At 37.9% G+C, this 14221-nt stretch overlaps 1 protein-coding gene across 3 annotated transcripts in view; it reads left to right on the top strand.

Moving 5' to 3' along the window:
• Window positions 1–13143, top strand: part of DTHD1 (death domain containing 1) — a 109273-nt gene extending 96130 nt beyond the window's left edge. For 2 of the 3 annotated variants that reach the window (XM_082464551.1, XM_082464550.1), the window contains 2 exons: window positions 4019–4076; window positions 5377–7448. In XM_082464551.1, coding sequence (XP_082320677.1) covers window positions 4019–4076; window positions 5377–5738 — 420 coding nt within the window. In that variant the 3' untranslated portion in view covers window positions 5739–7448. Of the gene's footprint in view, window positions 1–4018; window positions 4077–5376; window positions 7449–12606 lie in introns of those variants that run through there. The other variant, XM_082464552.1, reaches the window with a different exon arrangement.
• The last annotated feature ends 1078 nt before the right edge of the window (window positions 13144–14221 follow it).

The raw sequence follows: 14221 nt of genomic DNA, 5'->3' as shown, positions 1-14221 counted from the left end.
CACATAGAACATTCAATGTAAGTAGTACCCTGTTTTAAGTTGGTAGCTATTTAAATCTGAACACATTCCAAATCTTTATCTTTTACTTCCCCACCCCCATTTTCTATTTTTGATGACACATTTTACATCTTTTTATTTTATGTACTCCTTAACTAATTATTGTAATTTTAATTCTCTACCTTTGTCTTTTACCCTTCATACTTGCGTTACGAGTGATTGATCCACTACCCCTATTATATATTTACCTTTTCCAATGAGATTTTTACTTTTGTATGTTTTCTTATTATTAATTAGTGCCATTTCTTTTCAACTTAAGGAAGTCCCTTTAATATTTGTTGCAGGGCTGGTTTACTGGTGATGGACTTTAGCTTTTGCTTATCTGGAAACTATTGATGTTTCCTTCAATTTTGAATGCTAACCTTGCTGGATAGAGATTTATTGGTTGGAAAAAAAATATTTTTCAGCACTTTGAATATGTCATGCCTTTCCCTTCAGGCCTGTAAAATTTCTGCTGAAAAGTCTGCTAATAGACTTATGGGGGCTTATTTTGCATGTAACAAGTTGTTTTTCTCTTGCTACTTTTAGGATTCTTTCTTTATCCTTAACTTTTACCATTTTAATTGTAATGTGTTTTGGTGTATGTCTCTTTGGGTTCATCTTACTTGTAAATCTCTGAGCTTCTTGGACCTTGATGTCTCTTTTCTTACTCAGATTAGGGACGTTTTCAGGCACTGTTTCTTTAAAGAATTTTTCTGGCTCTTTCTCTCTCTCTTCTCCTTCTGGAACCCCGATAATGTGAAAGTTATTCCATTTGATGTTTTCCTAAAGGTATATTAAGGTATATTTACTTTTTAAAATTCCTTTTCTTTCTTTCTTTTTTTTTTTTTTTTTTTCATTTTGCTGCTCAGTCTCGGTTTTCTATTGCTTTGTGTTCCAGGTCAGTGATTTGTTCTTCTACCTTATCCAGTCTGCTGTTGAATCCCTTAAGTGTATTTTTAAGTTCAATTATAACTTATGTTCAGTATTTTACTATATTTTCTGTCTCTGTTGAAGTTCTCACTGTGTTCATCCATTCTTCTCCCAAGTTTGGTGAGCAACTTTATGGCAATTATGCAGAACTCTTTATTAGGTAGATTGCTCATTTCCATTTCGTTTAATTCTTTTTCTGATGTTTTGTCTTGTTCTTTTGATTGGAACATATTTCTCTTTCTCCTCATTTTTTCTAATTCTCTGGGTTTGTTTCTGTGTATTAGGTAGATTAGCCATCTCTCACAGTCTTGAAGGATGGTCTTTTTTAGGAAATGTCCTGTGGGACTCAGAAGCATAATCCCACGTGGCCACCAGAGCTAGGTGTCAAGGGATATCCCCTTCCTGTTGTGGCAGGGCCCAGCTGCTGCTGCTGCTGGGCACTGGTTGGTGGAGCTGGCCTCCCACCAGCTTCGAGGCCCACCTGCTACTACTGTGCATGCTGGTGGGTGGGGCTATTGCTCAGCTGGCTGTGAGGGCTGGCTGAGGTGCAGGCATGGGCAGAGTTCTCAGTGGAGTACCCCCATTAGCAGTAACAGTTTAGAGGGACAATTCCAAAATGGCATCCACCTGTGCCCTCATTCACAAGATAGTGTGAGATCACAAAAATGGCTCCCACCAGGGTCTCAGTCCCCAGCGAACATCCCAACTGGTGGCTTCCTCTCTGAAAGATGCTTTAAGATTGGTAAGTCAGCCCCCTTTACCTATGGTCCATATATTTTTTAACCTGGTGTTTTAACACTGGATTTTGAGTTGAGGGAGACTTTGTACAAGCCCTTTAAGAGGTTTTTTTGTTCCATTTAATTCTATTGTTTTCCTGGACATATTTCCTGTTGGTTTTCAAAGCCAGGTGTTTTGGGGGCTCATCTCTCCTGTGCAGGATCTAGGGTTTGGGGTGCTGGATGTAGAGCTCGATTCCCTCACTTCTCAGGGAAAAGATCCGTACTTTATGATCTCTCCTGATTATGGATCACTGTGGCTGAGTTTTGGATTTTTCCTTGGTGAGACTTTTATCTCTGTCTCTCCTACCTGTCTCAATGTTTTCCTTTTACCCTTTGTCATGGAGGCATTGTTTGTCCAGTTTTAGTCCCTTACTGAGGGAATTATTTGATATGTGGTTGTAGATATGTTGTGTCCATGGGAGGCGGTGGGTTCAGGATCTTCTATGCTGCCATCTTGCTCATATGCCTTAATGGAAGTTGTATATACATGTTTATGTAATGTCTATGACAAGAATACCTACAAAATATTATATTCAGATTTAATAAACCTGTACTGAGTGTTTTTTTATGAACCAGTGTGCTATGCATTAACATAGAACACTTACATTATTCTGGTATCATTGCTATGAGTAAATGTTTTAAAAATTTTGTTTTATTTTGAAATAATTATAGATTTACAGGAAGTTGCTAAATATAGTACAGAGAGGCACTATATATTCTCACCCAGTTTTCCTCAGTGGTTACACCTTACATAATTTTAGCAAAATATCAAAGCCAGGAAGTTAACATTGATACAATGTGTATGTATAGTACTATAACATTTTATCAGATGTGTAGATTTGTGTAACTACTGCATTCAAGATACACAACTATTCTAGCACTACAAAGACCTCCCCTGTGCTACTTTTTTATGGTCTTCTACCACTATCCTAACCCCTGTAAATCACTAATCTGTTCTATATCTTTATAATTCTGTAATTTCAAAAATGACATAAATGGAATCAGAATATGCGACCTTTGGAGACTGGAATTTTTCACTCAGCAAAGTACCCTGAGGTCCATGAAAGTTGTTTCATTTATCAGTGATTTATCCTCTTTATTATTGAATAGTATCCCATCTTGTGGATGTACCATAGTTTGTTTAGCCATTCACCTATTGCAGAAAATTTTAGTTGTTTCCAGTTTTTGGCTATTACAAATAAAGTTGCTCTGACCATTTGTGTACAGGTTTTTGTGATGTGTGTGTGCATCATAAGAAATCACATTTCAGGGCTTCCCTGGTGGCGCAGTGGTTGAGAATCTGCCTGCTAATGCAGGGGATACGGGTTTGAGCCCTGGTCTGGGAAGATCCCTCATGCCGCGGAGCAACTAGGACCGTGAGCCACAACTACTGAGCCTGCGCATCTGGAGCCTGTGCTCCACAACAAGAGAGGCCATGATAGTGAGAGGCCCGCGCACTGCAATGAAGAGTGACCCCCACTTGCCGCAACTAGAGAAAGCCCTAGCACAGAAACGAAGACCCAACACAGCAATCAATCAATCAATAAATCTTAAAAAAAAAAAAAAAAAGTAGAAATCACATTTCAGAGCTGAGACTGAGGGGGTAAATCAATTGTCCAGAGCACTGAACAGGTTTCCAAACCCAGATGTTTTTACTTTACCTCCTGTGCTGTTTTCATGATCCCATATTAATGAGAACAAACTGCAGACAGTGTAGAAAAGTAATGATTATATATTTGATTCCTCCTTGACAAAGTTTTGGTTTCAGAATAATTTCTGCTTAAAGATTTGATTGTTTTTAGCATCATGTCTGCATACTGATTCACTCATTTTTTCACAAAAACTAATGTTTGAGTACCCATTAGGTACCAGGCCTGGTGCTGAGTGTTGAGGCAAGATGCCTGGCCCATGATGGCTTTTACAATACTATGTTTGTAGCATAGAGGTAACTTGATCTTTGTTAGCTAGTATTAACAGTTTTAAATTTTATTTTAGAAAATGTTTATTGAGAGTTAATGTGAATGCTAAAATAATATTTAAATGTGTATTCCTAAATTTAAATTCTCTGAAAGATTTGGGTTAATATATGTTGCCTTATCTTAAGAAAGCAATTGCTGAGCATGCATGCACAAATACACAACCTAATTTTGCAAGGCATGCAGTTCAGGACTTTTTCCAAATAGGGGTGAAGTTCAGATGGACTTTTATGTGTAGCTTGTTCACAAATTAATGATTTCTTCTGCTTATTCTGTGTCCCTTTCTCCCAAAAGCATGAAAAATTAATCAACCGTCCACAGAGTACCAAAAGAATTTCTACAGATCCTCTAGGTAAGGAATACTTGCTCTGTCTTCATTATGATGGTGCTATTTTTCTCTTATATTTTATGTGAATCTTTTGGTAAGAAAGAATAGAGAACTTTGTAATTAACAATAAGTTATTAAATAATCATTTATTATCAGTCTAATAAATGAGTTTTCCTTGATAAGTCATGCATGTATAAACAAAAACATTCTTGAATGTAGATGTAGTTAACATTTTATTAAAATCTACAAGAAATATGAATTCTACTAAGTATTATTGAACTAAGATAACTAGTAATTACTTTGTTTGGTAAATAGACTACTACAGTTTGTCCTCAAATGTTGACTATTAGGGTTCAAAACTTAAAATAGGTTTTAAATAGAGGTATATATGGAGGTATGAAACCACATAGGAAACATGTAAAATTTGATTGTGGTTATTCATAATACAATTACATAACAATGACGCATATTTCAGGGTAGAATTTGACACTTTTATTCTATTTTAGCCTTTGAAACAATTCATTTTGTGATGCTAATTGTTACTACTGTGATAATTTATTAGTCTTCAAAAGACATCGGTGAATGCGTTTGACTACTGTGTCAGTCTCACCACTGATGGCTTAACATTTCATTCAGGTGTTATCTTTATGGACTTGTACAGAAAATACACAAGCTTTGCTGAATTATTAGAAGTGAGTAGGATAGAAATAAACCTTAGAGTTATACACTCTTTCAGAGGCAATAAAATTGTTTTCAAAGAGACAGCAGGTGACAGAGCAAAAACAAAACATAAAATACCAAAGCCCAAACCCCAAAAACCAAAAGAAAAAAAACCCAGTAAAACAACAATAGCAGTAGGTGAAAGCCAAGCAAGTTTATAATGTTGTTAACTATTGAAGAACTTCATGTTCAAATAAAAGCACTCCCACTACTATTGTCAACAACCACAAGAGTATAGTGATCTTTCCTAAGTGTACCAGGAAGTCCTAAATTAGGACTAGATTTGCCCCTATCCTAGTCTTACTTAATTAGACTATCTGGGGTGGGGGCCTAAACACCATTTTAATGAGCCCTACTGGATCTCAGGGAAGTTAAAATTTGAGAAGCATTTCTAACCCTTTGCAATAGGTGGTTCCCTCAGAAGAAGACCCCAGAAAGGGCAGGGGTTCAAAGGCTATCAACTGTCCATCTGGGTGGTCCCAAATCTTTCTGCTTCTCAGAGGCCAAACCAGAGATTAAGTTTCCTGTGAACAGTTGGAGGGTTAGATGAGCACACCCTCCATGAAAGGGTCCTAACACTGAGTGTCCCACGTGTGCCTCGCAGAAGCCCTGTGGGACAACTTGCTCTACTGGCTGGCAGACGAGCTCTCAGAAGAAAACGCCCTGTGTCTCTCCTCATCCCTCCCCCTTCGCCGCAGCACCATTCAGCTCATCAAACTGAAGAACACTGATGATCTCAGAGAACAGACCCACGAACTTCTTTGCTTTTGGAAAAGATCGCTCCCAAATTCCACGGACAAACTTCGCCTTCTGGCTCGCCATCTCCGCAAGATCGGCAGGAGTGACCTTGCAGAAGAGCTCAAATTCAAGTGGGAAAATAAAGTGTTCACTGAACCTCAGCAGTGGTCTGATGTGGCAGAGTTCAGCCCCGTTGCTCTTTCTTTTGCCCTAGAAAAGGGGTCATAGTTGGTTTGAAGACCGTTTCTGTCAACATTTTACTAGCAGTTTCCAAGTAATGTTGTTTGAAGTGAATCTCTTTGATAGACGTGTTATTGAGACAAGTGAAGAAGCACTAATCAGACAATAAAAAGCATCTGTGGGTTTGAATCCTCACTCATGGTTCAGTGATATATGTTCTGCAGCCAAACTTAAGAGCATTTGTAATAGAGTTTGCCCTGTGTGTAGTTTAATAGCTGGGGTTGCTTTTTAAGTGTAAAGGAAAGGTATGGTATACAGAATCCCCCGTTTTTTTTATTGTTATCTACATAAGAGTAAACTAGTTACCCAGGACTCCAAGCAACTGATTCACATTATGTGCATACCATGGAGCCCACAGTTAACAATACAAAATAAATTGGGCTGCAGACGCCTGATGTTGATGATAGCAAATCACTTTAAGAGAACATCTAAGGTTGAAATAAATTAAAAATAGAAGAACGCTTCAGCCATTTACTCCCACAAACTATTAATAAGATTTAGCCTAGAATCGGGAAAACCTCGTATGTTATTATTAGCAAAATGGGGCAGCGCAGAGACCATGGAGCATCACTGAAAGAACTCAGGGCCTTTTGCACCGACGTAGGAAAACAACCTGCTACTAAATCAGTTTGACAGAAACCTTATTACATAAGCATATACATATAGGAGCATTATTGTTTTAAAAAACCACCTGTAAAAAACCAAAAACTAAAAGAAAAAAATAATAATTACGTGGGAGGAACCAAGATGGTGGAGTAGAAGGATGTGCTCCCACTCCCTCTTGCGGGAACACCAGAATCACAACTAGCTGCTGGACAATCATCGACAGGAAGACACTGCAATTCACCAAAAAAAGATACCCCACATCCAAAGACAAAGGAGAAGCCACAATGAGACGGTAGGAGGGGCACAATCAGAGTAAAATCAAATCCCATAACTGCTGGGTGGGTGACTCACAGACTGGAGAACACTTATACCACAGAAGTCCACCCACTGGAGTGAAGGTTCTGAGCCCCACGTCAGGCTTCCCAACCTGGGGGTCTGGTAACAGGAGGAGGAATTCATAGAGAATCAGACTTTGAAGCCTAGTGGGAATTGATTGCAGGACTTCGACAGGACTGGGGGAAACAGAGACCCCACTCTTGGAGGGCGCACACAAAATAATGTGCGCATCGGGACCCAGGGGAAGGAGCAGGGACCCCGGGGGAGACTGAACCAGACCTACCTGCTAGTGTTGGAAGGTCTCCTGCAGAGGCAGGGGGTGGCTCTGTTTCACCATGTGGACAAGAACACTGGCAGCAGAAGTTCTGGGAAGTACTCCTTGGCGTGAGCCCTCCCAGAGTCTGTCATTAGCCCCACCAAAGAGCCCAGGTAGGCTCCAGTGTTGGGTTGCCTCAGGAAAAACAACCAACAGGGAGGGAACCCAGCCCCACCCATCAACAGTCAAGTGGATTAAAGTTTTACTGAGCTCTGACCACCACAGCAACAGCCAGCTCTACCCACCACCAGAGCCTCCCATCAAGCCTCTTAGATAGCCTCAACTACCAGGAGGCAGACAGCAGAAGCAAGAAAAACTATAATCCTGCAGCCTGTGGAACAAAAACCACATTCACAGAAAGATAGACAAGATGAAAAGGCAGAGGGCTATATACCAGATGAAGGAACAAGATAAAACCCCAGAAAAAAAAACTAAATGAAGTGGAGATAGGCAACCTTCCAGAAAAAGAATTCAGAATAATGATAGTGAAGATGATCCAGGACTTCGGAATAAGAATGGAGGCAAAGATCGAGAAGATGCAAGAAATGTTTAACAAAGACCTAGAAGAATTAAAGAACAAACAAACAGAAATGAACAATACAATAACTGAAATGAAAACTACACTAGAAGGAATCAACAGCAAAATAACTGAGGCAGAAGAACGGGTAAGTGACCTGGAAGACAGAATGGTGGAATTCACTGCTGCGGAACAGACTAAAGAAAAAAGAATGAAAAGAAACGAAGACAACCTAAGAGACTGCTAGGACAACATTAAACGCAACAACATTTGCATTATAGGGGTCCCAGAAGGAGAAGAGAGAGAGAAAGGACCAGAGAAAATATTTGAAGAGATTATAGTTGACAACTTCCCTAACATGGGAAAGGAAATAGCCACCCAAGTCCAGGAAGCACAGCGAGTCCCATACAGGAGAAACCCAAGGAGAAACACGCCGAGACACACAGTAATCAAATTGGCAAAAATTAAAGACAAAGAAAAATTATTGAAAGCAGCAAGGAAAAAATGACAAATAACATACAAGGGAACTCCCATGAGGTTAACAGCTGATTTCTCAGCAGAAACTCTACAAGCCAGAAGGGAGTGGCATGATATACCTAAAGTGATGAAAGGGAAGAACCTACAACCAAGATTACTCTACCCGGCAAGGATCTCATTGAGATTTGATGGAGAAATCAAAAGCTTTACAGACAAGCAAAAGCTAAGAGAATTCAGCATCACCAAACCAGCTTTACAGCAAATGCTAAAGGAACTTCTCTAAGTGAGAAACACAAGAGAAGAAAAGGACCTACAAAAACAAACCCAAAACAATTAGGAAAATGGTCATAGGAACATACATATCGACAATTACCTTAAACGTGAATGGATTAAATGCTCTAAACAAAAGACACAGGCTTGTTGAATGGATACAAAAACAAGACCCATATATATGCTATATACAAGAGACTCACTTCAGACCTAGGGACACATATAGACTGAAAGTGAGAGGATGGAAAAAGATATTCCATGCAAATGGAAATCAAAAGAAAGCTGGAGAAGCTATACTCATATCATATAAAATAGACTTTAAAATAAAGAATGTTACAAGAGACAAGGAAGGACACTACATAATCATCAAGGGATCAATCCAAGAAGAAGATGTAACAATTATAAATATATCTGTACCCAACATAGGAGCACCTCAATACATGAGGCAAATGTTAACAGCTATAAAAGAGGAAATCGACAGTAACACAATAATAGTGAGGGACTTTAACACCACACTTACACCAATGGACAGATCATCCAAAATGCAAATAAATAAGGAAACAGAAGCTTTAAATGACACAATAGACCAGATAGATTTAATTGATATTTATAGGACATTCCACCCAAAAAGAGCAGATTACACTTTCTTCTCAAGTGCACATGGAACATTCTCCAGGATAGATCACATCTTGGGTCACAAATCAAGCCTCAGTAAATTTAAGAAAATTGAAATCATATCAAGCATCTTTTCTGACCACAATGCTATGAGATTAGAAATGAATTACAGGGAAAAAAACGTTACAAACACAAACACATGGAGGGTAAACAATACATTACTAAATAACCAAGAGATCACTGAAGAAATCAAAGAGGAAATAAAAAAATACCTAGAGACAAATGACAATGAAAATACGATGATCCAAAACCTATGGGATGCAGCAAAAGCAGTTCTAAGAGGGAAGTTTATAGCTATGCAAGCCTACCTAAAGAAACAAGAAAAATCTCAAGTAAACAATCTAACCTTACACCTGAAGGAACTAGAGAAAGAAGAACAAAACCCAAAGTTAGCAGGAGGAAAGAAATCATAAAGATCAGAGGGGAAATAAATGAAATAGAAACAAAGAAAACAATAGAAAAGATCAATAAAACTAAAAGCTGGTTCTTTGAGAAGATAAACAAAATTGATAAGCCATTAGCCAGACTCATCAAGAAAAAGAGGGAGAGGACTGAAATCAATAAAATTAGAAATGAAAATGGAGAAGTTACAACAGACACCGCAGAAATACAAAGCATCCTAAGAGACTACTACAGGCAACTCTATGCCAATAAAATGGACAACCTGGAAGAAATGGACAAATTCTTAGAAAGGTATAACCTTCCAAGACTGAACCAGGAAGAAACAGAAAATATGAACAGACCAATCACAAGTAATGAAATTGAAACTGTGATTAAAAATCTTCCAACAAACAAAAGTCCAGGACCAGATGGCTTCACAGGTGAATTCTATCAAACATTTAGAGAAGAGCTAACACCCATCCTTCTCAAACTCTTCCAAAAAATTGCAGAGGAAGGAACACTCCCAAACTCATTTTATGAGGCCACCATCACCCTGATACCAAAACCAGACAAAGATACTACAAAAAAAGAAAATTACAGACCAATATCACTGATGAATATAGATGCAAAAATCCTCAACAAAATACTAGGAAACAGAATCCAACAACACATTAAAAGGATCATACACCATGACCAAGTGGGATTTATCCCAGGGATGCAAGGATTCTTCAATATACGCAAATCAATCAATGTGATATACCATATTAACAAATTGAAGAATAAAAACCATATGATCATCTCAATAGATGCAGAAAAAGCTTTTGACAAAATTCAACACCCATTTATGATATAAACTCTCCAGAAAGTGGGCATAGAGGGAACCTACCTCAACATAATAAAGGCCATATACGACAAACCCACAGCAAACATCATTCTCAATGGTTAAGAACTGAAAGCATTTCCTCTAAGATCAGGAACGAGACAAGGATGTCCACTCTCACCACTATTATTCAACATAGTTTTGGAAGTCCTAACCATGGCAATAAGAGAAGAAAAAGAAATAAAAGGAATACAAATTGGAAAAGAAGAAGTAAAACTGTCACTGTTTGCAGATGACATGACACTATACATAGAGAATCCTAAGAATGCCACCAGAAAACTTCTAGAGCTAATCAATGAATTTGGTAAAGTTGCAGGATACAAAATTAATGCACAGAAATCTCTTGCATTCCTATACACTAATGATGAAAAATCTGAAAGAGAAATTATGGAAACACTCCCGTTTACCACTGCAACAAAAAGAATAAAATACCTAGGAATAAACCTACCTAGGGAGACAAAAGACCTGTATGCAGAAAACTATGACACTGATGAAAGAAATTAAAGATGATACCAACAGATGGAGAGATATACCATGTTCTTGGATTGGAAGAATCAATATTGTGAAAATGACTATACTGCCCAAAGCAATCTACTGATTCAATGCAATCCCTATCAAATTACTAATGGCATTTTTTACAGAACTAGAACAAATCATCTTAAAATTTGTATGGAGACACAAAAGACCCCGAATAGCCAAATCAGTCTTGAGGGAAAAAAACGGAGCTGGAGGAATCAGACTCCCTGGCTTCAGACTATACTACAAAGCTACAGTAATCAAGACAATATGGTACTGGCACAAAAACAGAAACACAGATCAATGGAACAAGATAGAAAGCCCAGAGATAAACCCATGCACCTATGGTCAACTAATCTATGACAAATGAGGCAAAGATATACAATGGAGAAAAGACAGTCTCTTCAATAAGTGGTGCTGGGAAAACTGGACAGCTACATGTAAAAGAATGAAATTAGAACACTCCCTAACACCATACACAAAAATAAACTCAAAATGGATTCGAGACCTAAATGTAAGACTGGACACTATAAAACTCTTAGAGGAAAACATAGGAAGAACACTCTTTGACATCAATCACAGCAAGATCTTTTTTGATCCACCTCCTAGAGTAATGGAAATAAAAACAAAAATAAACAAATGGGACCTAACGAAACTTCAAAGCTTTTGCACAGCAAAGGAAACCATTAACAAGACAAAAAGACGACCCTCAGAATGGGAGAAAATATTTGCAAGTGAATCAACAGACAAAGGATTAATCTCCAAAATATATAAACAGCTCATTCAGCTCAATATTAAAGAAACAAACAACCCAATCCAAAAATGGGCAGAAGACCTAAATAGACATTTCTCCAAAGAAGACATACAGATGGCCAAGAAGCACATGAAAAGTTGCTCAACATCACTAATTATTAGAGAAATGCAAATCAAAACTACAATGAGGTATCACCTCACACCAGTCAGAATGGGCATCATCAGAAAATCTACAAACAACAAATGCTGGAGAGGGTGTGGAGAAAAGGGAACCCTCTTGCACTGTTGGTGGGAATGTAAATTGATACAGCCACTATGGAGAACAGTATGGAGGTTCCTTAAAAAACTAAAAATAGATTTACCATATGACCCAGCAATCCCACTACTCGGCGTATACCCAGAGAAAACCATAATTCTAAAAGACACATGTACCCCAATGTTCACTGCAGCACTATTTACAATAGCCAGGTCATGGAAGCAACCTAAATGCCCATCAACAGACGAATGGATAAAGAAGATGTGGTACATATATACAATGGAATATTACTCAGCCATAAAAAGGAACGAAATTGAGTCATTTGTTGAGACGTGGATGGATCTAGAGACTGTCATACAGAGTGAAGTAAGTCAGAAAGAGAAAAACAAATATCGCATATTAACGCATGTACGTGGAACCTAGAAAAATGGTACAGATGAGCCGGTTTGCAGGGCACAAGTTGAGACACAGATGTAGAGAACTGACATATGGACACCAAGGGGGGAAAACTGTGGTGGGGTGGGGATGGTGGTGTGCTGAATTGGGCGATTGGGATTGACCTGTATACACTGATGTGTATAAAAGTGATGACTAATAAGAACCTGCAGTATAAAAAAACAAACAAACAAAACAACTAATACTAAAGTTTCATTGGGTTATTTGTATGGAAATATGTTAATATAAATGTTTCAGACATTACATGAAATTTCTAAAAATCTTATATGTTCTGGTATAATGTTATAAGTCATAATTCTAGTTATTACTTTAAAATGTATATCTCAGAAATAACTAAATTTCCTTGTCAATTGCATTATTATGAACTTTCATCAAATCTTTAACCACGGTCATTTTTAAGTCTTTTGTCATTTACAGACAGTTCTGGGTGTACTCTGATGCTTTTGCAAATATGTTCCTATAAAAGGGTTTCATCTTCAAGGAATTCATGGAAAAGACTCTGACAAGTACAGGTTTCTGGTAACTGATTGTACTGCTGAACTGAATGAATAAGCATTTTCAGAACTCTAATGAAAAACTGATGAACTCATAAAAGTGCTAACAAAAGATCAAGATAAAAAAAATTAATTACACGGGACTGAGTGAACTGATGAGGATGATTATAATTTTTGTGACTTTCTGTTTGAATTAAAAAAAAAAATCCCACAAGGACTCAGAGGCAAAGAATATACAAATCAATTTTCACTGCAAAGTAAAGGAACTGTTACAGTGGAGGATTACTGGACTGAATGTCTATATTATGACATAGTATGAGTGTGTTTCGTGTTTGGTAATTGCAATCATTGTTGCTTTTGTTGTGGTCATCCATTTACAATGCTTGGTGTCAGTCTATTTATCTCTTGGAAAAATAAAATACAGTGTGTGTGTGTGAAAAAAAAAAAGAAAGAAATACAAATTGTATAATTTTGGTTATTCCACGTATGAGTGAAGCGTTCTTATATTTGCATTTAAATCTGGCATTGCATGATATAAGACGAATGTTAAAATTCAAAAAAAAAAAATAATAATATTTACCTAAGCCCCTCCATCATTGATAATTCCTGTTAATGTTTATGTTTTGAGGCTTTGGAAACCCTAAAGCACTTTAGCTTCCTGTAACAGCATGACATGAATGGGCCTTACATTAGTTACATGAAAAATTAGACATGTATATGGTTCTCAGATTTAAAGGCAGGATTTCCTTCTATTAAATTAGCCAGAGACTTAGAGATCTATTTGGTTATATGTTAAAAAAGAGAATTCCAATTTTCAAACACGTTCCTATTAAGAAACCTTTCAGCAGTCAAGATTTTTATCATTTTTACATGTTTCCAGAAAGGTACAATATTTGTTACGTATCCTTGGAATGAAGAAAACAGACTGAAATGTTCATTGTCTTTCTGACTACGAAATAAAAAAGAAGTCACGAAAATAAAATTTGCCTCTTATTCCACCACTAGAGATTACTATTATGAAAATATTTTCTTCCAGTTTTTCTTTTTTCCTGGAAGGAAAGGTTTCTACTTCTGTGTATACAGACGTATATAAACACACCTATGTGCACACACACACACGCATACACACAAATGCATACAAATCTCTTCAGATGTACCACCTCACTCACCCACCTCCTCCTCACTCACTCACACATCTCCTCACACCCCATCTCTGTGTCCTCATACCCCCCAAGCACGCTCACTCATATAGACACAAGCATAGCCTCCCACACACCTGTTACAGACACTCCTGCCCCTTACAGGGACAGACTCTCATCCACCTGTACCTTCTCACATGCATTCATACACTCTCACATACACACACCGCACTCCTGCCGCCTCACACAGACACACTTCTTCATATACATCTCCCCCACACAGACACCCTTACACAACATACAGTCTCAGATTCACGCGTACACCCTCACATATGCCTTCACACATGCATACACACCACCCTCCTGCAGCACACGCACACATATACTTGTCAACATGCA

This window comes from Balaenoptera physalus, assembly GCF_965194825.1.
Source record: "Balaenoptera physalus genome assembly, chromosome: 5".
Classification (NCBI taxonomy): Eukaryota; Metazoa; Chordata; class Mammalia; order Artiodactyla; family Balaenopteridae; genus Balaenoptera; species Balaenoptera physalus.
The sequence above is the reverse complement of the archived record's forward strand: the minus strand, read 5'-3'. Positions and strand labels throughout refer to the sequence as shown.